At 53.9% G+C, this 23,102-nt stretch overlaps 1 protein-coding gene across 1 annotated transcript in view; it reads right to left on the bottom strand.

Annotated features, from left to right (window-relative positions):
• MARF1 (meiosis regulator and mRNA stability factor 1) overlaps positions 1-23,102 on the bottom strand; it is a 38,175-nt gene that overhangs the window by 14,310 nt on the left and 763 nt on the right. Inside the window, 24 exon segments of the mRNA XM_061548849.1 lie at positions 272-490; positions 1,061-1,291; positions 2,504-2,800; positions 3,690-3,892; positions 4,236-4,369; positions 4,726-4,868; positions 5,706-5,929; positions 6,346-6,626; positions 7,084-7,203; positions 7,888-8,199; positions 8,620-8,700; positions 9,659-9,789; positions 9,791-9,859; positions 10,693-10,927; positions 11,995-12,210; positions 13,672-13,847; positions 14,298-14,354; positions 14,356-15,144; positions 15,731-15,897; positions 16,463-16,580; positions 16,993-17,237; positions 17,497-17,650; positions 19,069-19,734; positions 20,511-20,796. Coding sequence (XP_061404833.1) covers positions 272-490; positions 1,061-1,291; positions 2,504-2,800; positions 3,690-3,892; positions 4,236-4,369; positions 4,726-4,868; positions 5,706-5,929; positions 6,346-6,626; positions 7,084-7,203; positions 7,888-8,199; positions 8,620-8,700; positions 9,659-9,789; positions 9,791-9,859; positions 10,693-10,927; positions 11,995-12,210; positions 13,672-13,847; positions 14,298-14,354; positions 14,356-15,144; positions 15,731-15,897; positions 16,463-16,580; positions 16,993-17,237; positions 17,497-17,650; positions 19,069-19,734; positions 20,511-20,750 — 5,508 coding nt within the window. The 5' untranslated portion in view covers positions 20,751-20,796.

Genomic DNA, 23,102 nt, shown 5'->3' with positions numbered 1-23,102 from the left:
GGGGGGGGGGGAGTCAACGGTGGTTGTCCTACGAATTAGACCCCACAGGAATGTATCTCCACCAGTGTCTCAGAGCTGTAAACCGGAGACGATCACTGCCTCACTGCTCTTTGAGCAAGAAATCACTGCGTGTTTTCATTTGACTCGGTATCTATGAACGGATTACACGAGAACGTGACCCACAAGGGGCGGGAGGGAGGGGGAGGAGGGGAAGCCGGCGTTAGCACCCGGTGCTCCACTCGTGGGCTCAAGCGCGATCGACTGGCAGCACCTGTGGGAAGGCGAGCAGGGCCTCCTCCAGGGAGCCGAAGCCGAGAGTGGAGGCCACAGAGACCGCGCTGTCACCCGTGAACTGCGCGTAGGCGCTCGGGAAGTCGGCGAGCGAGATCTGGTGGTAGTGGTAGGTGAGCAGGAGGGCGCGCACGCACGCCGCGAACTGCAGGAGCGGCGTGAGGCGCACGCCCACAACGGTGCCGCTCTCCGTCTCCAGCTGCCCGCACGGGAACGACAAGTGGTTACAACACGTGGTTACCACACGTGGGCGCGGATGGAGTCGGTGGCCCCGCAGGGGACGTCGCAATGGCAGCTTTTGCGCTCGTTACGATAGTCATAACAGAGTCCGTAAATTCGCAAAAGCTTCACCGATATATTCAAGATGTGCCCGCCAAAGATCGTTCACTTTGTAAATACGTGTATCCCCGCTTGCCTGCCTGCCTGGCCGACTTGCAAATTCACCCACAAAACCACACTCACCCATCCGCCTGCCCACCACGACCGTTTCCCAACATCTGGCGAGCCCTTCCATTTGCCTGCTTACTGTTTCCACTCGGCCACTTATTTGCCAAGTTTCTTGCACTCTTACCAGCCCGCTCGCTCATTCATCCACCCACCCCATCACCAGCCCACACACGTCCGCTTACCCTACCCGCCCGTCTGCCCTGCGCATCCCGTCACCGCAACCCACTCGCCCGTCTCGCCTACCCATCCTAGACCCCGTCACTGACACGCACACACACGCACGCCCAACCTAGCTCACACGTCCATCCGTCCGCCCACCCACCTCAAACATGTTGTGCATGGCGCGCAGCATGTCGGCCAGGCACAGGAAACCAAAGTCCTGCGGCGCCAGAGGCACCCCGAACACCGCGTGGTAGAGCTGCTCGAGCAGGGCCAGCTTCACCAAGGCCCCCGGGCGCTGGGACATGAGCAGCAGCAGAAGCTGGGTGGTGGCCACCTTCTGCGATTTGTGGCAGAGCAGCTGAATGCGCCGACCCGCGGGGGTGTCCACGACCTGGGCAGAGGGGGGGTGAGGCGCCCGGGGGGTCAGCTGGCCACTCCAAGGTTTTGCAGGGCAGCGCTTGGGAGCACCCCCTGCACACGCTGCTCACAAGCGCTTATACACGCGGTGGTTTCCGGTTTACGATAACGAGATGTTAACTTCCTGGGCTGGTATACGGGAGGAAGACGTGGGTTCGATCCCGACCCTGATGCCTGTATATCTGGAGTCTGCATGTTCTACCCGTGGTCGCGTGGATTTAGAAGCATGCGTTTAAGAGTATTTGACTGCTATACATTTCCACATGATAAGCCACTTTGTCGGGCTATCATTTGTGCCCAGGTCACTTCTGGATAAAGGCTATATAGAGCTCAGTGGATCTTAGCTGATAAAATTTTATAAAACAGTTTTATTTTACCACGGTGAACAGGGAAATGATGCGTCATTGTCCGTGCGAACATTGCGAGCACACATTGGTTGGTGTGTTGGCATGTATCGGGTGTCTGTGCGCGTACAAGTTGGCGTGTCGACACGTCCTAATGTGTGTTTGTTGGCGCATGAGCCCGCGTTGCTCTGCCAGTACTTACTAGTGGATCCTGGGGTCGTGTTGGTGTGTGCTTGCACGCGGTGTGGCACACTGGCACATATTTGTGAACGTTTGCGCACGTTGGCTCATTCTGCCACGTATTGGTGTACGTTGGCATGTGCTGGCGCACAACGGACAGTATTGGCAGCAATTGCGTGCAAGTGTGTGTACGTGTGTGTACGTGTGTGTACGTGTGTGTACGTGTGTGTACGTGTATGTACGTGTGTGTACGTGTGTGTACGTGTGTGTACGTGTCTGGAAGTGTCGCAGTGAGTACGCTAAGCTGCGAACCGGGATTGATTCCCGCTCATGGCCAACACTAGTGACGATTATATGAACCGGTCCTGGGCCTCCCCTAGGTCGACCCAGCCTCAAATGAGTATCTAGTGCGTTGTGTAAACATGGTGCTGGGCACCCTCCCCCTCGTGTGCCGTGCCGGACCTTTATAGGTGCTACTCGCCAACAGCACCGTGTTTGCGCACAGGGAGTGGTAATGTTGTGGTTCGTGCACGGCGACTACAAGTTCGATTCTCGCTCACGGCTGGTCCTGGGCATTCCCTTATGTCGACTCAAGGGGAGGGAAAACTGTCCCCTCAAGGGGAAAGGGGGAAGGAAACTGTGCTCTCAGTCGATGGTGGCACCTTGACGACGTGCGGGATCTTGGACAGGAGCTCCGTGACGGAGCTCACGTCGTAGTCCTGCAGGTACAGCGGATGCCCCACGGCGCGCGCGTACTCGGCCGGCAGCTCTGACGGCGCCAACCCCCCCGCCACGAAGGATGAGGAGGCGGAGGCACCGGCAGCGCCGGCGGGCTCCACAGTGTCACCGTGGGGCTGATCCTTGTGCACTCGCAGCAGCTGAGAGATCTGGCAGGCCAGCGCCTTCAGCTGCTCCGCCTCGGTGAGCACCAGCAGCTTGTCCTCTCCGCGCTCCAGCATCTGGCGGGGGACGGCGCGGGGAGGCGCAAGACGCGCACGTGTGCGAAAAGGAGCAAACGAACGCGCGCGTCCACACACACATGCATGCACACAAGCACAAGACACAAGGATCCCACACAAAGCCTGAAGGTGGGTGTATTGGTTTGGCCATGTTTGTTTGTTGTAGTACAGAGTTAGACTGATGGCCTTAATCTAAGTTGTCTTGTGGTTGTTGTTGGTTGTTTGACTTGCATCCCACTGGGATTTTTGCACACAGCGTTGGTGTACGGTGTTTTTTATGCAATATTTAGCTGTATTTAATTGGATTTTCTGTTTGCACTCAGTCACATATTCACTTTAAGATGTTTTTTGTTCATGTTTTTTGTTTGTTGTGGTTGCACCCGATTCAAGAGCCGAATGGCTCACAGGGCTATACCAAATAAATGAACTTGAACTTGCTGACAGGCACATATGAAGGCCAGCAGGGCGCACGAGGGTGTGAGGGTGATGTGGCTTGTCTTTGTCTCCCCAATCCCGATGTTTACACACCAGTAGAATTAGAGATCATAACAATTAATGTTTGCCATGGCCGGGAATCGAATTAAGGCCACATCCTTTATCGTAGTGAAGTACATTAACCACTACACAACTGCTCCTCAATAACAACAGCGAACGCCATGCACCACTAAGTGGCAGTGATGCCCCGCACAAGCGCCGTGGTGACTTGGTGCACCAACCACTCAAAAAATAAACACACAAACACACACGATCGCCAGACGATCGACATGACGATTAAACGGGCCGGTGGTTAGCACCGAGCAGGTCCGAGTCCCGGTCAAGGCGCGCGGCAACGTGTGCGCGCGCGCGTGGGTGGGTGGGTTTTTGCGCGTGGCCGAGGTGCGGCACCTACGGTGACCACCTCGGGGATGGCTTCGAAGAGGTCGGTGAGCTTGGTGAAGCCGTAGTGCGCCAGCTTGCACTGGCGCCCGTAGTGGTGGTGGTAGGCGGGGATGAAGCGCGAGAACGCCATGCGCCCGCGCGGCATCTGGCGCAGCAGTTTGACGACCTCGCGCGCGAACACGCGTGTGCGCGACCGCTCCTCTTCCGTGCGCACTGCACACGCGGCAGACGGGCGGGACGTGTGTGGATGCGCGTCAAGGTGCGGGATTGCGCAAGTTCGCGTGCTGTAACACGTAACCACACTGGCGTTGATGCACGTACGGACGCAGCACAACAAGACGAAGATTCCCCCACCCCACCCCTTGTAGCCTTAACCAACTGTTGGAAGGAAAGTGCTGTTAGCGAGGAGCACCTATGAAAGCCAACACGGTACAAGTCTCGTGACCTAAAGTGTCGTGAGTGAGTGGGTGGGCGAGTGAGTGGCTGAGTGGCTGAGTGGGTGAGTGGCTGAGTGGCTGAGTGGGTGAGTGGTGGGGGGAATCAGCGCAGCTCTTGCCTTTAATGGGGATGGAGAGCACGGGGCCGCCCTCCTGTGGAGTCATCGCGACCACTGCATCGGGCACCTCGGCCAGCAGGTCTGAGAGCTCGCACACGCCGTACTCGCGCACGTCCCACTCGCGCGAGAAGCACCTGGGCCGGCGCAATGGGACGCACACGCGCACACGCACGCACACACACGCACGCACACACACGCACGCACACACACAGGCCCATACGTAGGCTTTCACAACCAATATTACGGTTCATAATTGGTTTATATTTTGTGGGTATAATGTCAACTCGAGCTAAAACCCTCCACCACCTGACAAGAGCCAATCCAATCAAAGTCACGTTGGCAAAAAAAAAGTACATTACACCTACGCGATACAACCCCAAAATAAATTGATTATGAATGCATTTCTTAAAAAAAATTTTTTTTATTTAATTGAACCAGGACTCCGAATCGGAGTGATCTATCACACACGCCGAGAATACGTGGATCTTACCAGTGGTAGGCTTGTGCAAAGTCCTGCAAGCACACTTGCTTGCTGGCCTGAGACTTGAGCAGCTTCAAGAGGTCCTGAGTGAAACGCTTCACCTGGACCCGGTGCGTCAGCGTCAGCAGCCGCCTTCCGCCCAGCCCCAGTATCTGTCCGTCGCACCGAACCGAACGGGACAGAAGCGATATATATTTTTAAATCCTTTATATTAAGTTCGCTTGCTTGCTTGCGTGCTTGCGTGCTTGCTTACGACCGTGCAAATCTTTCGGTCGTTTTTTAACCCACTTCCCGTGATCCAATCGAGCTGACATTTTGCACACAGACTCGTTGTGCGAGACAATTAATTTTCGTGAAAAAACTTTTCCAAAATTTTACACTGTTTAGGGAAAACAATTAATTATTTATTTACCAATTGCTTAATACTGGCAGACAAGCATTTGACCCATAGGTGGCAGCCATCTCAAGCCAGAGGACGAGAGGACTCTAGCCGCCACGCATATAAAGGATTTATAGTGAAAAACTTTGTTTTTACGGGTTATACTTGTTTTAAACCCCAAACGCAAAATACGAAGGTTTCTACACCAGGGTAAAAGACGCCGTCAGGGCAGAGGTCACGTGGCCCAGCAAAGGCGCGTTCGTCGCTTATTGCAGAGAATCAATCGGCCGCCTCGTTAAATTACTGCCGGTGCGTTCAACCGTAGGAATATGCAGCCGTATGCTTCACAGTAAACGTTACAGATTCCGTGACGCCAATCGCAAGTGTCGGCCCATTGTGCGCCAGCGGCGCGGTAAACAATCTGAAAAATTACCCGCAAATTACTGAATTGAGATTATGCAGAGCAATCATCGCCCATTACTGCGAAAAATATGGCAGGACTCTTTGGAAAATAACCAAAAATTATTACCGCAAAACCGCCTCACACTCGCAAAACTGCGATACACACGGGGAGAACAACGGAGAACAACGGGGCAACGCGCAAGCGCACCTGCAGAACGTGCGGCACGGCGTCGAGCAGGTCGCCGAGCCGGGCGTAGCCGTACTCGGCCACGCGGCACTGCTTGCCGAAGTGGTGGTGGTAGGCGGGGATGAAGCGTGTGAAGGCCAGCAGGCAGCGCGGCTGCGTGCGCAGCAGCTCCACCACCTCGCGCGCAAACGCGATCAGCTGCGGGTTCCCCACGGGACTCTTGCAGCGCGACGCGAGCCACGTGTCTGTGCCGTGCGCAGACAGGCAACGACACACAAACGTATAAAAGCACTAGTTTGAGGGATATTTTTTTATCTGTTATTTACAAAAATTATCGCTTCCCCCGGGTTCTAATGTAAAAAAAAAAAAATCGCAGGTGTGCGCTCGCGTGCGTGCGAACATATGTGTGGGAAGCAGTAGGGTAGCGGTTAGTGTGCCGCGCTACGAACCAGCCAGACCCGAGTTCGATTCTCGCTCACGGCCACCGCCGGTGACAGTCATATGAACCGGTCCTGGGACTCCCCTAGGTCGATTCAGCCTTTAAAAAGTACCTAGTGGGGTGTGTAAACATCGCCACTGGGGCTAGGTGCTAACCACCGGCCTTCGTAAGGTGCTCGCAAATAGCACTTGGCTTTGTGTGTGTGCGTGTGTGCGTGCGTACCACTGCTTGGCAGGGGCGGCTTGTTCTGCACCCACTTGACGACCTTGACGCCGTTCTGCGCCATCACCACGTGGACGCCCTGCACGCACGCCGCCAGGTGCTCCAGCGGGACTCCACGGCCACAGCCGGCGGCCAAAACTGTCGCGGCCACCGCCGCCGCTTCCGCAACGGCGTCGTCGCCGCTTTCCTCCGCGCCCGTGTCGCCCTCCGCGGTGGGAACCATCGCCGCCTGCGCGTCGCGAGGCAGCGGTCCCATCTCGGCCTCGTAGCAGTCAGGGAAGCTGGGGGGGGGACGGACGAGTGGCGTGAGCACCAGCACAGGCTTTTAAGGAACAACGGGGAAGGTAATATAAACATAGCTTTTAAAGGTTGTTTGGTCAAGTGCTGTTCTTAAATGGCAGGAGGGGTGGTGCAGCTAGCACCATGCCTGGCCACCTTTGTTTCCACAGTGAAAATGTATACACCCAGCACCAGGTGCTCATTAAAGGCCGAGTGTCAAACTAGCGGGGGGGTAGGGGGGGGCCAGCACAGGTTCAGATAATCGTCACTGGCATTGACCGTGAACGGGAATCCAACTCGGTTTGCCAAGTTCACCGCTCCCCACACACCATTTACACCACGTGCGGAGTTCAGCACAAAGATGAGCGCCTTCAGTAATCAGTGTCGGGGGGGGGGGGGGGGGGGGGGGGGCACTGCTGGGAGGCTGCTAGGGGGTTGGGGCGCGTAATGACACATCACCTGAGCAGCGGCACGGTGCCGTCGTGCGAGTGAAGCAGCGCGTGCACTTGCGCCGCGAAGGTCTTCAGCGACATCACCACGAAGGGCAGCTGGGCGTACTCCACCTCCAGGTCATGCTCCCTAAAAACAACAAGATCCACCCCGTATAGCCTTGACAAGACTGTTGCAAGCAAGAAGGGCCAATGTCTGTAACGTTGCCTATTATAGACTCTTCCTTTGAAGGCCACCATTGCCAACGCGGCAGCTTCACCAACTAATTTGGCGGGGAAAGTGCTGCGAGCTCACGTCCCCCGTTCATCAAGTTTGGATCTTTGGTGGGGATTGTAGTCACGGTCACACTCTTGATCCATGGCCAAAACTAAAAAAAGAAAAACTTTTTCGCCAAATATTTTCGGCATTAATTGAACACTTGTCTGAGCCTAAGGAACATTCGTGAACTGCGTCGGAGCATCCATAATCCGCCGTGATCACCACATGACCACGTAGATCAGCCCAGTGACACGCGTCGAGTGCTACAGAGCTCCTGTGCCCTCCATTTGACGGTGAAGAATTATACGCGTCGCGTGTCTCATCTTACCGACGCTTCTCTGAACTGTGACCAATGACCTGCGAACTCACAAGAGCCCCTCGTCACCTGCGTCTGGTCACAGCCTCGGTAAAGTGCGTCTCCCCTTGCATAAGTCATTACACCATCATCATCATCGACCGAAACTAAGGTAAAAAAAAAAATCTTCAGGTATTTCCATTCAGAAAATGTAACGGTGGCCGACAAAAAACCACACGCTCGTGTGCCGGCGCTCTCACTCGATGTCGACGGTGGCGGCGGAGTGCGGCGAGTGGACGGGGCAGTAGGCGTCGTGATGCGCCAGCTCCTCGATCACCACCGGGCTGCTGCCGCACGAAGAGAAGTTCCTCTCCCGCTCTCTCTCCCTGCTGGTGGCCGCCGCCGCTGCTGCGGCCGCCGCCGCGGCCATGGTGGCGGCGGGGGGCGGCCCGACGTAGGGACCGTTCCGCAGCGGCAGCAGCGACACGAGGCGGCACGCTGGGCCGTGGTCGTGCACGCACAGCAAGTCCGTCAGCTTGTGCAGGTCCGACACCACCAGCTTGCGCCCGTACCTGGAGTGGGGCAGTGGTGGGGGGAGGGCGAGTAATCACGCCGATTGGATGACACAAGTGACCGAGCGATGCCCGGTACGCTCGTGCCAATATTCAGCGACGGATTATCAGGAGGCACACGAGTATTGCTAAACGTGTGCACCGCTGTGACGTCGTCCCCCAGAGGTGTTCAGTCACAGGGCTGGTGCGCTGCTAGCTGCGAGGGTACGGACGGGAATATGTTTATCCCAGAACAAGGGTGGGTGTGGGGGGTGATTGCACAATCGAAATATAGAGGGGAACAATAACAGTTTTCAATAAACCTTTCTCACTGATGTTTTACCACAAGTACGGCAAAGGCAAAGATAGCTGTGTAAACGCAGACTAAAATTTACGTGCAGAAGACGGTGACGGGGGGGGGGGCGAGTGTGAAGCGCCTACCGTTTCTCGTAAACATCCGCAAAAAGGTGGAGGGGCAGGGTGGCCCCTGGCGCTTCGTGAAGGATCCCCACGGCTTCCAGCCTGCTCCCGGGTCCCGCAACACAACCAAACGTCGCAACAGTTAACAGCCTCGTGTCTACACATTGTCAAAGCGCACGCAGCCCGTAATCCAGCACTGTGGGGGCGACGGTTGGAGGATCGCGCAAATGTTGCGAAACGCCCATTCCCGTACCCTGGCTTGCCAGTTCCGTCTGTACGAGACAGAAAGTTCCCCCCCCCCCACCCTCGCACGCGTGGGTTTTCTCCAGGGGAACCAATTTCCTCCGATACATTTAAAGCCACATGAATTGGTCGATAACAACTTAATTCGTAGAGGGCCGCGATTACTTGCGGCTCGAGAGTCCGTTCTCTTGGCGAGCGAGCAAACACTGTGTGCCGGTGCATTACAAGTTGATACTATTCTTATTATTATTATCAACGGACAGTGTCAGTGGTGGGCTCGCCCAGTGACCCGTCCATCAAAGCACCAGGCGAGAAGAGCAACGACAAAGCTGTTTAAAGATTCCTTCCATGTTCGAAAATTGTTCAACTGTAGAAAGCGATGTCAAATTTGACTAATTTCTTGGACTTTGATTGCACCAGGGAAATGTTTATAATTGAAACGCAATCAAAATTATATTGTGTTTCCGACTATCCCCCAGATGTCTCCCGAATGTGCCGCAGGTATCATGTCATGATCTCTCACAGAGCAGTGCGACCATTGGTGTTTTAAGAACGGTCCATGGAAGGCAGATATCAGAGAGTTACCTCTGAGATCCCTCCAAGTGACCTGGGTCCACACAATAGAGGGAGCAACACTTCCCCACCCACTGGTGATTCCAGCTCAGACCACGAACTCACTATACTTGAGGGCACTTCCATTCAATCCCAGGTGGCCTGTTTGGGTTCTCACCCAGATTCTCGGCGGCGTGCCAACTCAGCCCATCTGACCTCGGAGCCACTTCTAACGACCGCGGAGAGACGCGGGGCGGCGCCCAACCTGAGAGTCTGCAGAGGCGACGTGCGCTGGGGTTCGTGGACGATGCCGTCGCTCGCCAGCGACACGTGGACGCGGCGGCCCGTGACCTGGCAGTGCTGCAGGGCGCTGGCGCTCAGCGCCGCCTCCTGGGCTGCTGCCCATGCGCACCAGCGCCCACAACTGCTGCTGCTCCGCGTGGCCGCGCAGCTCGATGCCCTTGACCTGAAGGGGCGAGACCGGCGCGACGTGTATTTAAGAGGCCGCACAGTCGTCACCGCGTGTTGTGACCGTTTGGCTGGATGGTTAGGATGGCAAGCGGTTATGCGCGTGGCGACTAGGGAGTTTGAGGATTCGCCCATCCATATGTAATGTTCATCAATTTGTCTGTCCATTTCGATATGCCCATCCATTCATCAATCAATCCCTCTATCTATCTACACATCCACTCATTCTTCGATTTTTTTTTTTTTTACACTCACAATGCACGCGCATTTTTTTTCTTCTTCAATTTACAATTTTCCCAAACGTTCGGCAGGCGATATGGTGTTGCTATATTTAAACAGAGTGAACAAAACTGTACAAACGAGACAGAACAATAAAAAAGCGCTACAAACACGAAGAAAAAACGATAACAACAATCATGATCCGATTTGTTTACACAATGAGTGGCGGTGAAGGTGGCGGGCGGTGGCTTTGATGATGGTGAAGGCGGTGATGGTGATGAATCGTTACAGGCCTAATGCCTAGATACCACCCCATCCCGTGACCCCGCATGGCCCCGCATGGCCCCACTATGGCGGTCATGCCCTGCCGGCGCACCGAGCTCTGGGGAGTCCCGCCCCAGCCGGTTCTTGAATCATCGGGCCCAAAAGTGGTTCATACCGTACCACACAAGGTGACATAAAATAAATATAGGCATGCGTGTGCAAAGATAGTATACGTACGCTCAGCCCTCTGCCCATGACAGACACTGCTAAAATGTGCATACGGATACATAGCATGTGCCACCCAGGATGGTACCGACCGACCGACCATCTCGGTTCGCGGGCCCTGACCTGCCCAAACTTGGCGAAGGCGTCGCTCAGCTCCTGCATGGTGTCGCTCCACTGCGCCTTGCCGTCCAGGTTGGTGACGAGTACGTCGGTGGGGCTCGCGCCGCTCCCTGGATAGCCGTAGCCGAACGGCGAGGGGACGTAGCCATGCGGTGGGGGGGGGCCAGCCACCGCGGTGGTGCGGGACACCAGGCCGCCGGGGAACACCAGCTGGTTCAACGGAGTCGCTAGCCGGGAACTGCGGGGGGGGGGGGGGGGGGGACACACAGAAGACGGGCACTACCGCGGTGAGAAAACGGCTCCGACTAGCGATAAGGCGAGTAAACGATGAATCTCAAAGATTCTCACGCGTGGACACGTGAATGTGAGATTCCACTATAAAAAGGTTTCTCGGATTGGATCGGGTTAATATAATGCACCGCCACCACCCAACACAGCCAAATAGTAAGGGTTGTCACGTAAACAGAACATGCCAATTCGTCACAAGTAGACTTCACAAATCGGGCTGTCGCCTGATGAAGATAGTTGTCATTACTGGCGAAACGTCGTACTCAGATTGTAAATATTGTGGCTTAGCTCTCCAGCACACCGGTGTGCTGTACTCGTGAGGAATGGCACGTTCTGTATACGTCACAACCCTTACTAGTTGGCTGTGTCGGGTGGTGGCGGGTTTTAACGACACATTTATATATTTACGCGATCTAACCAAAAACAACTCTATTATGGATGATATTGGTCGTGAAAGCCTACGTGTTAAACAGTGTTAAAATGAGATTACATTGTTTTAGATCTGCAAGGCAGGGGGGAACTGCCAGACAGGGGAGCTGGAGGGACAGGGCAGTTGGAGGATTGTGAGCGGGTGTGGGGGAAGAGGGGCTGAATGAGACCCCTGCAGGACAGGTGGATGGAGAGGACCGGAAGAAAAGGGGAGGACAAGGCAGAGGTCGCAACCGGGTACCCGATACCCGTACCCTACCCGATACCCGGGTACGGGTACAGGTAGCCGTTTGCGACCCTGGTGCGCCGGGTACGGGTACGGGTAGGCCGTGAGTCACTGGTGAGTAGCCGTTTGTCACTCATTTCGGATAGGATACGGGTAGGGAACGGCTACCCATTTGCGACCCTGGTGCGGCCGGGTACGGGTAAGGAATCAAAACCCATTTGCGACCTCTGGGACAAGGGCAGAACTGGGAGACAGGGAGGTGGGAACACTGAATGCGATGGGACACTATCGCAGTTGGAAGATACAGCGATGGAGAGAGAAAACGTCCAACGAGCTTGAGGTGGAGGGAGAAAATCGCTCACCTAGGCACCCAGGTAATGGGGCAGGGGGCGACGATGGGAAATGGGGGCTGGTGGGAGGCGTGGAGAAGCGGAATGGCGCCCGGCGGTGGCGGGGTTGGCGCCAGCGGCCGGAAGAACGCCGCGGGGTTCCCCGAAGGGGGGCCGTCCACTAGCACCGGCTTCCCGGCGGCAACGGAGCCGTCTCCATCCTGCACCAGCGGCGGGCACGAGTCGGCCCTAAGGGACGAGAGAGCATGCAGGCTTCAGCCGTGCGGGCACCGTCGTCTGTAAGCAACCGAACACAGCTGGGAGAGTACGAGATGGGCTTTGGCTGGAACTAACACAGCTACATTACACTTATACACCAGCTCAGTGCAAACTAGCTTTCAACGTGCCATTGGATTCGCTCCTAGGAGAGTACGAATAGTAATGCCTTTCAGATGTTACGTTAGGTGCAGCCCTGCAATTGCTTGCTCATGTCACTGCTGGTGGAAGGGCATCCATTGGAGGGGGCCTCAAGACAGCCCCTCTCAAGAAGAACTAAATCACATTTTATAATATACATTGGGCATGTTTTTTATTCAGGTGGAGCGGTGGCGGAGTTGTCAGCTCACTGCGCTGTGAGACTGGTAACCTGAGTTTGAATCCAGGCTACAGCTCAACCGGTCCCGCTCCCCCACCAACTTGCACTGCCCAGAATGGTGAAGTATTATTAAACGAACCCAATGACTAAGGCAAGAAGAGGTCTTCATCTCCTAGTAGATTAAGGGCTATAAATTATAATAATTGTTAGAAAATATTCCTGTAATGTTTCCTTTAACATTCTAAACTGTTGCACCCACGTTTTAGCTATCCAATGCATTTATTTTGACCCAATGTTGCCTCGGAAAATAAACTTCTGGTATCAAAGCAAAAAGGAATCAATAAATCTGGTACGGTGTGTAAACACCAGTGCGGTACGAACCACACATTCGCGTTCTATGCCAGCCTTAATAGGACTTCTCTATAATAACAGCACTCGCCCCAATAGTCTCTCTAGCGATACGCATAATCCATGCGTGTGTGTGTATGTTGAACTTATTTCGCACCGTACGTGGTCAACTGTGAAAATCGGAGGTGCGGGGGAAGAATAAAAAACTAAACACTAAAAAGCAGCTCTAAAGAAATGCATTATCAACCTAAATTTAAAAGTGTATAGCTCCAGTGGCTTCATAATATCCGAATGAAGAGTGTTCCAGATGGCCGCAAAGGCGAATTTGAAAGCATGCGATGCGGTAACCGTCTTTGTTCGATGGCTAGCCAAAAGCCGCTGCTGTGAGGATGACCGGAGTTCGCGTGACGGCTTATGCTCCTTGACGAGATCAGAAAGGTACCGTGGCTGTGTGTGCGTGTGGAGCGGTAGTGTTGCGGTTAGCGCGTTGCGCTACGAACACGGCGACCCGGGTTCGATTCCCGCTCATGGCCTACATCAGTGACGTTTATCTAAACTGGTCCTGGGCCTCCCCTAGGTCGACTCAGCCTCAAATGAGTACGTGGTACGGTGTGTAAACATCGCCACTGGTGCTGGCCACCCACCCCCTCGTGTACCGTTCCAGCCTTCATAGGTGCGCGCTAACAGCATTTGCCCCTACAGTCTGTTAAGGCGATATTTGTGTGCGCGCGTGTGGTCGTAGCGACACTGGCCACTCCCGGCCGCACCTCGTAGTCTCCGTGTCGCGCCCGCCTCTCTGGGGGGCGTTCGCCTGCGCAAGGAGGGGAGTAGCAGGGGGCCCAGGTGAGCTGCCCCTGCCAGCGCCCCCCGTTCCTCCACGCCGGTGCCTCTTAGCACTTGGCTGCTGCTGCTGCAGCTGCTGCCGTCCACTCGAGGTGGTTTCCTGTACCACGGACAATCGCAACGCGAGCAGCATGGACGTCACTCCCCCTGAGCATTGTCGCAGGCAAAACTAACGAGGCCCATGTGTCACTAAAGTCAACAGCAATCCGCACAAAACGATAACAAAGGACGAGGATGCACCGATAAATAAATAAAAATTGGTTCTTATGAAGTGCGTCATATCAGAACCATGCAAACCAGAATTGATTATTCACCATTCATGAAAATTGTACAGACGTTTTAGACAGAAGCAATGGACTCTTCAATCGAATTGCCACCCCAAAATGTGAAAATGCATTGACTCGCTGGTGGGAAGGCGGGGGGGGGGTTCAAGATTTATCATTCGATGATTATTACAAACACACGCGCATTATTGTGACAACGAACGCTGAGAAAATAGCCCCGTGGGACCAAAAGCCTCTCGCGAGAAACAGGTGAGGCTCACACAGACCTTTGGGTTTCCCGCTGCCAAGTGCTCGTGGGGCGAGCACTTGGCTGCTCCATCACCTAGCCTCCGGGTTCTTCCCCGCCCCACCATGCCTGTGCGCCGCTCGTCCGCTAGCCCGCGCCCCGCCGCTCGACAGCTGCTTCTCCTGACCGGACGGAGCGGCCGCCACGGCCCCCGTGCCGGTTCCTGCCCTGTCCCTTGGCTGCTGGTCTTTGGCTCTACTTGTCGATAGTGGTGGCGAAGAAGACGACGACAACGGCAGTGGCAACGCTGACGAATGCCCGACGGCGGCGCCGTTCCTTCCAGCATCTTCCGCATCAATCCGTCGTTGACCGCGCCTGCCTCCACCACCGCCGCCGCCACCGCCACCACCGCCACCAACAGCAACGGGCGACCGCAACTGTTTTTCGGCAGACCTGCCGTCACGCTCACAGGCGCCGTGGCTACCGTGATTACCGCTGCCGCCACCGCCGTTGAGGTCGTCCGCGTCGTGCCGCCTGCCCCCTCCACGCCGGTGCGCGGGGGGACCCGGCGACCGTGGCTTTTCGTTACCCTCCAGCCTCTCTCTGCCGAGCGCCGCCGCCTCCACCGCTTGACCACCGCCGCCGCCGCCGTCTTCCTGCGGCAGGAAGGATGCGGAGATGCGGCTGCCGTAGACGTCCTCGTTGTCGAGGCGGCGCTGGGCACGGCGGGCGCGCGCCGGCGACGGGAAGCGGAGGCACGCGGTGCCCGCGGCCACGCTCAGCACCTTGCCGCCGCAGTTCTCGGAGAGCTGGCGCAGGCGCGCGCCCACCTGCCGGGTGTCACGGCCACTCGGCAGGTTGTTGATGTAGAGCAGCGTGTGGCAGGGCTGCGCGGCGCGAAGGAACGTGACCAATGGGTAGAGGGGGGGAAAATAGCGATTCGCGTTATCCGTGTGCACCTTGGGTTTGCATTTCACACGTGCGCCCCAAGAGTGCTGCCCCGTTACCTGCTTGGGATCAAGAGCTGCCCGCTCTCAGCAAGTGCTGCTCCAGCCTTTGACTGCCATCTCACTTGGAATGCGGGCCACGAGGATTGCTGCCCCCTTGCGGAGTGCCTCGCCTCCCGCTAAGTGCCAACAAGCTGGAAGTGCTGCCCCCTCTGTCAGTGCTGCTCCATTTTAAGTGCTGCCACCCTATTCACGGTTTCCCCCACAATGCTTACCCTTCCTTTGAGTGCTCGAACACCCAGGCTTTCAATGTCAGCGCCGTTCCCCATTGAGTGCCACCCTCCGTGAGAGTTGCCCCTCCGTAAACGCTGCCCTACCTTTTGAGTGCCACCCCCTCCCTTGTTAGTCATGACCCAGTTCCCCCCAACACAACCGCCCCCCGCCCCCCCACCTCTATGAGTGCCACCACCCGCCAAGAGCTGCCAGGCTATACGTTCCGCCCCCCTGCATTGGTCACTCCGGGCACCTGGGGCGAGGGGCAGGGCGGCAGGTCATCGACGAGCTCCTCATAGCGGATGGACGTGTTGGCGTGGTGCATCAGTGCGCTCGAAGCCTGAGTCTTGTGCACCAGCACCACGGTGAAGCCGTGCCGGTGGCGCAGGTCGCTCATTTCCAGGGCGAAGTTCACGTCGCCTGTGTGGGAGGACGGGAAGGGGTGGGGGGGCACTAGCGAACCATTCAAAGCCAATACCATAACCACCCACCACGATCTGGCCATCGTGCATCAAGTTTCACAAGTTTGTGTTACTTTGGTCAAAGTATTCATCTCGTCGTGCAAATCGGGTTTGCTTGCTGTCCCTGCCATTCAAAGAACTTCAATGATCTCACGACTTCAATCCACCCCCCACCACTACTAAACTGCGTAACTCATCACCCTGCTATCTTCCTACCTAATTACGATTAGCAGTGGAGTCTATGCCAGGGTAGAATGGTGGCACAGTTCGCAGTGTACGCTATAAACTGCATGCCCCGAGTTAAATACTCAACCGGGGCATCTGAACCAGCCCTGGGCTCTAAGCTTGGCACAGCCAGTATAAAAGCACTCTAGCCGTGAGCAGCGAGGGCTCGCTTGGCTCGGATGTGCCAGGTGAAAAAAATGCCATTTCATTATTATGCTCGTTTCGCCAGGGATGCATCACTGAATCTCAAGCCTCATTTTCAGGAGGGTCCTGTCAAGTTTTTGCGGGGGGGTCCTCACTGGAGATGAGCACGATGGTGGCGGGAGCAGAGTGAGTCTCGGCGAAGCGACGCATGCTCTGCTTAAGCTTGTCGTCCGCCGCGTTCTTCGCCGTCGCGTTGATGTGCACGACCGTCACCTGCGCCGCACACGCATGGCGACAAAGACACCATCCCCACCAGAAGCCTTAACAGACTGCTGGGGCAAAGCGCTGTTAGCCGGCACTCGTGAAGGCCAGCGTGGCAGACGAGGGGGTGGTGTGGCTACTAATATCCCCCACTGGTGATGTGTGCATGCCCCACCAGGTACTCAATTTAAGGCAGGAATCGACCGAGGAGAGGGCCACTCCCCACCAGGCACGCACCCACATGCACATTGAGTCTCCCGGTGAGCGGACGCCACCAGGCGACGTACGTCGATTTTCACAGGCTCGGCGGTGGCTCACAGCGAAACGGTGTCAACTATCGTCTCTCCCCGTTCCATGAGAAAAACGATGGTGTCGGTGGCAACCCAGAAACGGTACTCGTCGAAACGGTGCGTCCGTAACACACCTGTGCGTTGTTCAGCTCCTGGATGACCTCGCGCTTCTCCTTGCTGATGTCGCACACGCACAGGAACTCGGCCTCGCGGTGCCCACCGAACAGGCGCTGCCGCACGCGCTGCGCCACCGACATGGCCGAACGGCCCGTGGGCACAGAGCAGTTCTCGATGTCCCAGAAGACGCCGATCGGCGGGAGGCCATCCCTGTCGCCTGTGCCGCTCATCCCGCCCAGCGGAGCGAGCTCGGACGCCGCTTCTGTGAACGGCGAACGAACGGTATGCGAGGTCAAGTTATGGTGGCGAGATGTTAACTAACACGCCTGGCATAGAGGAGGTCGTGGGTTCTCCTCGCGGTTGAGTGGATTTTTTTTTTGGCTGCAATACATTTCCACGTGATAAGCCACTTTGCTGAGATATCATTTGTGGCCAGGTTGCTTCTGAAAATAAGCTGTATAGCGCAGTGGGCCTTACCTGGTAAAATTTAAAATGGTTTCCAGTCTAAAACAATAGTTTACCTCGGGTGCACGTCGGAGCGGAGGCCCCGTTGACCAGCGACGGGGGAGGGATGTCGGGCCACACGTTGGCGCCGTGGAGGGGCCCACAGGGATCGGTGGTCCCCGGCGCGGACCCCCGCTTGGGCTGGGATACGGTCGTCTCGCTCGCGTCACCCTGGGTGGGGGTGAGGGGCAGGCGCAGAGATGGGTGGTGGTGACTAGGAATTATAACGGAGACGGAGCTGAAGGTGCTGCGAGGTGTGCAATAAGTCAAATACAGTCATGTCTCGGTATACGACCGCTTTGGAATATGTCGAATTTGGTATATGTTGTGTTTTGACGAGGAAAAAATGTCTTGGGATACGACGTCTTGCTTGGGATACGACGCGCTTGCTAGAACTTGTATGGGTCGGGGTGAGTCACCACGTACCCGCGTATACCCCGTTTACGACTGAAACAAAGCGCCGCTCCTCAGTCTGCCTGTACAGTAGATCTCGTTCAGTGCACAACCCTTGGCTTTAACTCTGTGAATTTTCACGTGTTTTTTGTAATTTTAACGTGAATTTTTTGCGAATTCATTCAACTCCTCTCAGCAAGGTAAAGTGATGCAAATTTTTATTTACTTATTTATTTTTATTTATGCATTTGTTTTATGTATGCATTTTAGTAATACGTAGTGTCTAAAATATTGTATACAACCCCATTAATGTATAACATGCCATATAAAATATAATTTATTATACTCTGGAACGGATTATTTCCTTTCCCTTTATTTCTTATGGGAAAAATGTGTTTGGTATCTACGTCATGTTCGGTACAAGTCCTACCTTCTGGAACGAATTAACGACGTATACCGAGATACCACTGTACGATACTTTCTGTAAATGAGAAAAGCCATTACAAGGAGGAAGATGCATGCAGGTTGGAAACAAATTCGACAAGGCTGTGAGGACTGACCATGCAATGTGGTGGGCACATGATGTGGGTCCTCCAGTTGTTTGTGAACACACCTTGGTGTGAGCTGAATAAATTCGAACTCGCTTGAAGCGAAGAATGCACGACTCAAATGGCTTAATTGCTGGCATGTCGACCAAGGACCGTAGTTGTACACCCCTGGTTTAAAGTATTTACGGACGTTATTACATTTCTCTTTCGGTCAAATTAAGAATGAGTTATTCACATGTCACCAATTTATTCACTTAAAATAAACACAATGTAATTCGTAAACTGAAAGCGGAACTTGATTTAAACCTTCTGCAGAGAATTGTCAGAGTGAAGGTTAAAATAAGCATAAACGGAGCCCATGCCTAAAGCATCTGCAAAAATAGGGCATTGTACGTGGCAAGTGTCATTATTAATGTTACATTTTTGAACAATCTCTCTTTGATGTGACCATGGTCACCATATGTCTCCATCTCCGTGGGCTCTCATCCACTTAAAGGAAATTAAATATAATCGATTCGGCCACTGCACTCCGCGCCTACTTTCACGGCCAACGGCGACGTGGCTTCACCACGGGACACAAGAAGAGGAAATTGGAGAAGGAAATCAACCCCATTAAACCAACCCCCAAGGAACACACAGTGGACGCACCTTGCAGTGGCAGCCTTGACAGTGGTGCCCATGCACGTGTGCAACCGGGATCGGGAGTGAGGGGCAGTGCAGGTGAGCCGACGCGGTACCACCACCACCACCACCAGGAGGAAGGAGAACGTGCTGCCGATGGTGCTCGTCGTGCTTCGTGCAGTGGCCAGGGAACGGCAAGGAAGAGAGCGCCTCGGCGGCGCAGCGCAGCGCGGGGGCACCGGCCGTTGCTAGCGACCCGCAGCCCGGGCAGGCCAGCGCTGCCATCGACGCCAGATAGGACGGCGCGGACTGCTGCCGAGCACGGAGGCCGGGCGAGCCGCAGCAAAACTGGCCGGGTGTCAGCAGGCCGGAGCCGTGATCCGCAGGCACTGCTGGCGCCTGGTCCCCCCAGAAAGGGTCCCGGGGGCGGCAGGCGTCGGCGTCAAGGCCACCGCGGTGAAATGGCGGCGTCACGCCACGCAGCGCCGTAGGGCACGGCACGCAGGCGTAGCCGCTTACTTGGCACGAGGTCGAGGTGGCGGAGGCGTCGCTGGTGGTTGGGCAAGGGCCCTCTTGCGGGGGGCGTGGCGCCAGCATCGTCATGGGGTTCAGCAGCGAGGCGGACACACGCTTGAGGTTGGCGTCGGCCATGTTGAACATTGCCACAGGCTCCTGCTTGGCCATGCAGTAGTGCTGCATTGGGACGGCACACGGAGATGAAAGGCCAGTGGCTTCAGCGTACGACAAACCAACAACTGGCCATACTCGCAGGCCCAAATCGACATGACAGAGAATCTCCGGTTTTGTCCAATTTTTGTAGGAAAACGTGCCGCCGTCTCCATCATCAACAATGTAGATAATCAGTAGGGGGATGTGATATCCTTAACCTTTTCATTAAGATGTGAATGTGACGCAAAAATAAATTAAATTAATTGCTTACCAGCAAAGGCCTTAGCGAATATCAACTCATTATTGAGGATCCTTCCGAGACTTTTCGATTTAAGCTTTCGTGACTGCAGGGATTCATCTTCTTGGTTCTTTCGATAAAGTCACGAAGAAGGGAAATAATAAAATAATACAAATAAAACATAATAAAGTACAATTCTCACGAGGTTTCGGCCACAACGCAAGCAGCCGTCCTCAGGTGAAGAACACCTCCACCTCGTGCCAGACGCTGTCTCCCCGACAGACCTGTTCGTCACCTGAGGACGGCTGCTTGCATTGTGGCCGAAACGTGGTGAGAATTGTATTTTAGTATGTTAAAATTGTATTATTTTATTATTTCCCTTCTACGTGACATTACCGAAAGAACCAAGAAGATCCTTCTGAGACGTTTGGCCAATTCCTCTTTAATCTTTTTTTGTCTGCATGTGTAATGTAACTTGTGTGCCTGGAGAAAACCCACCACGCATATAGCAGCGGAAGAAAACACCGGACAAGAGAGCACCCAGCGCAGGCTAGCCGCTCACCGGCGTTTGCGCCACGGGCACGTAGCTCTGCGTTGGGAAGAACAGTGGGCGAGTCGGGGCCACGAGCGGCTGCGCGAGTGACAGGCAGCCGGACAATTGCAGGTACCAGGCGCCGGGGTCGGACCTCGCATGGCCCTCGGGGAGGTGGAAGCCACTGCTGCCACCCACGGCCTCTGCGGCCGCGTCACGAGAGGGCAGCCCCCACTCGGCACGCCGCTCCATCGCCGCTCCAGTGCTCATTCATCCTCCGCTCTGGCACGGGCGTCGTTGTGGGAATGCCCGAGGGCTGGGGGTGCACGGTGAAGGAGAAGGGGGTGAGCGGTGACGTGCACAGGCTTGCGACGACCGCTTGTGTTAAGATCGAAACTTCATGATCTATTATTATTTTTTCTACCTACGTGACTTTACCCAAAGAACCAACGAGTAAGTGATTTTTTATGCGCAGAAGTGATCAAGAGCACGTATTTATGCACACATCTTTCGTTATAACTAATAATAAACAAAAACTCACGGTCATAAATAAACCCTGTCCTAATAAATAAAAAATTATAGCCGACGTTTCTGGCAAGGTACTTTCTTCATGGCAGGAAGAAATGCCGTTTCCCGAAATGTCACAGGGAAACTAATATTATTGTCACCACTGCCATGAACATTGTTTACAAACATTACATTGTAATGGTGCAGCCTTGAAATGATTTGCTCAAACCAGCTTTGTTAAATGTAGATATTTGTAAACATTAAAAGCAAATTCACTCGTAATATTCAAATCGTGAATGCTAACATTTATTCAACATCCATTAAGATGCAGTAATTCCTCAACATCATGTAAATGTAATATTGTTCCAATGTGTGCGAGGATTCATGCAAAGGTGAAGATCTAGCCCTGCAATTACTTGCTGAAGCCACTGCTGGCAGAAGGGCCTCCTCTAGACAGTATTTGTTGTACTCTTCTATGGTGGGCCAGACTACTTGGAAGAGGTAGGCATACCCACACTTTACCCCACCACACATGACCTGCTGATCGACTGTGATGTAGCTATTGATATTGCCTGGTAGAAGCCGAGTGGGATTTAAGAAACCTTCTCACTATTTCAACTGCTGTGCCAGGAGAATGAACCAGTGAGCTCTGGATTTCAAGTCCATGTTGCGTTAACAATTACGCTACAGGAGCATCCGGGAAAGCCTCGAGGAGTCAAGGGTTTCTTTGGAGGGTTCTGCGTGGTCATGTTTGGCCAATTCGATTTTCATAAGGAGTGTTATGCTGAGAAACAAAAAAATAAGTTGAGGATTAACACGAAAAGGGTCACACAAACGTGGATTTACGAACCCAATTGCTTTACTGTCCGTCAACTGGTCCACTCCACAGCCTCGCGGATTTCACAGTTTCCACCCCAGTAAGACTCCCTCAGGACTTCCATAGGGGTCAAGCATCCAATTATGTACTGCCATATGGGCCGAGAGGCAATAAATATATTTATTCCTGTATTGTTTGTCTCTTGTATGGGCTTGAAAAAAAGGCACGCATTTGAAATACATTTGAATGCACGTTTTCAAATATCAATTAATTAACCAAATTTTGTCAGACCTTGGAAACTAAACAAGGTTCGGCCCAGTTAGCACTTGAAGGGTGACTGCCTGGATGTACAATGTATTGTCGGCATGGGCTGAAAATATTTCATAAATGCCTCCGAGTGAAGTGTTTTTATTCTTATTCGCTCATGTATGGGTTTTTTTCAAGTACTCCGATAACTCACAATCCAGATATTAAATGGAACTTCCCAAACATGTCAATTAAGGAGGAATCTCCAAATAAAGAGTCTCAAATCAGCGAGGTTTTCCTGGGTTAATAAAAGGTATTACAAGGATTGTCGCGATACCATTTTACACAATTAAAATATAGAATTCCAATTGTTTAGAAAGCACACCTCTGTGCACATACAAAAAAACAACATTAGCATTTCGCGACATAGTAGATAGTTGTCATCTTATCTTAGGTCACCTTCAAGATAAATGATCAAATGTGACCTACCGACCGAGAGCGCCCAGTAATGCAGTGATAAGACAACTGTGGATCGATGTCGTCATCATTTGCTTTCAATTTATTTTGATGACGACCTAACACGCGAAGACCGCATTTGCACTTCTTTAGGAAATGCTGATTGTTTGCATATGCACGTGCTTGTGTGTTTTTGCATATACACGTGTTTGCGTGTTAATTGAAACTTATAGTACGAGGAGTTTTTTCTCGTCAGTACACAGATTTTACATGAAACGTCCCGTTCCTTTGTAATCGCATGTTTTTTGTATTGTATAATTTTACTGCTTCTTATTCTTTCAAATGTCTGGATTAAACACAACAGTTTTGAAACATTTTACGAAGTTACTTTTTTCCCCAACCGCTGGTTCACAGCAAACACACCACCGGCATGTCGCTAATGGATGGCGCATTCGCAGGCGATGCGATTGATCGGTTCGGCGATTGAAGTTTCCCTCATTAATCAGCGTTTACCAATTTCAAAACGTGCAGAGCTTGCACGTGCGCTTGACATCAACAGTGGGCGGTGGGGTAATTGCTTAATGAGCGGCACGCGT

The sequence above is a fragment of the Lethenteron reissneri genome, chromosome 10, assembly GCF_015708825.2.
Source record: "Lethenteron reissneri isolate LAM-NWPU_2019-01 chromosome 10, ASM1570882v1, whole genome shotgun sequence".
Taxonomy (NCBI): Eukaryota; Metazoa; Chordata; class Hyperoartia; order Petromyzontiformes; family Petromyzontidae; genus Lethenteron; species Lethenteron reissneri.
The sequence above is the reverse complement of the archived record's forward strand: the minus strand, read 5'-3'. Positions and strand labels throughout refer to the sequence as shown.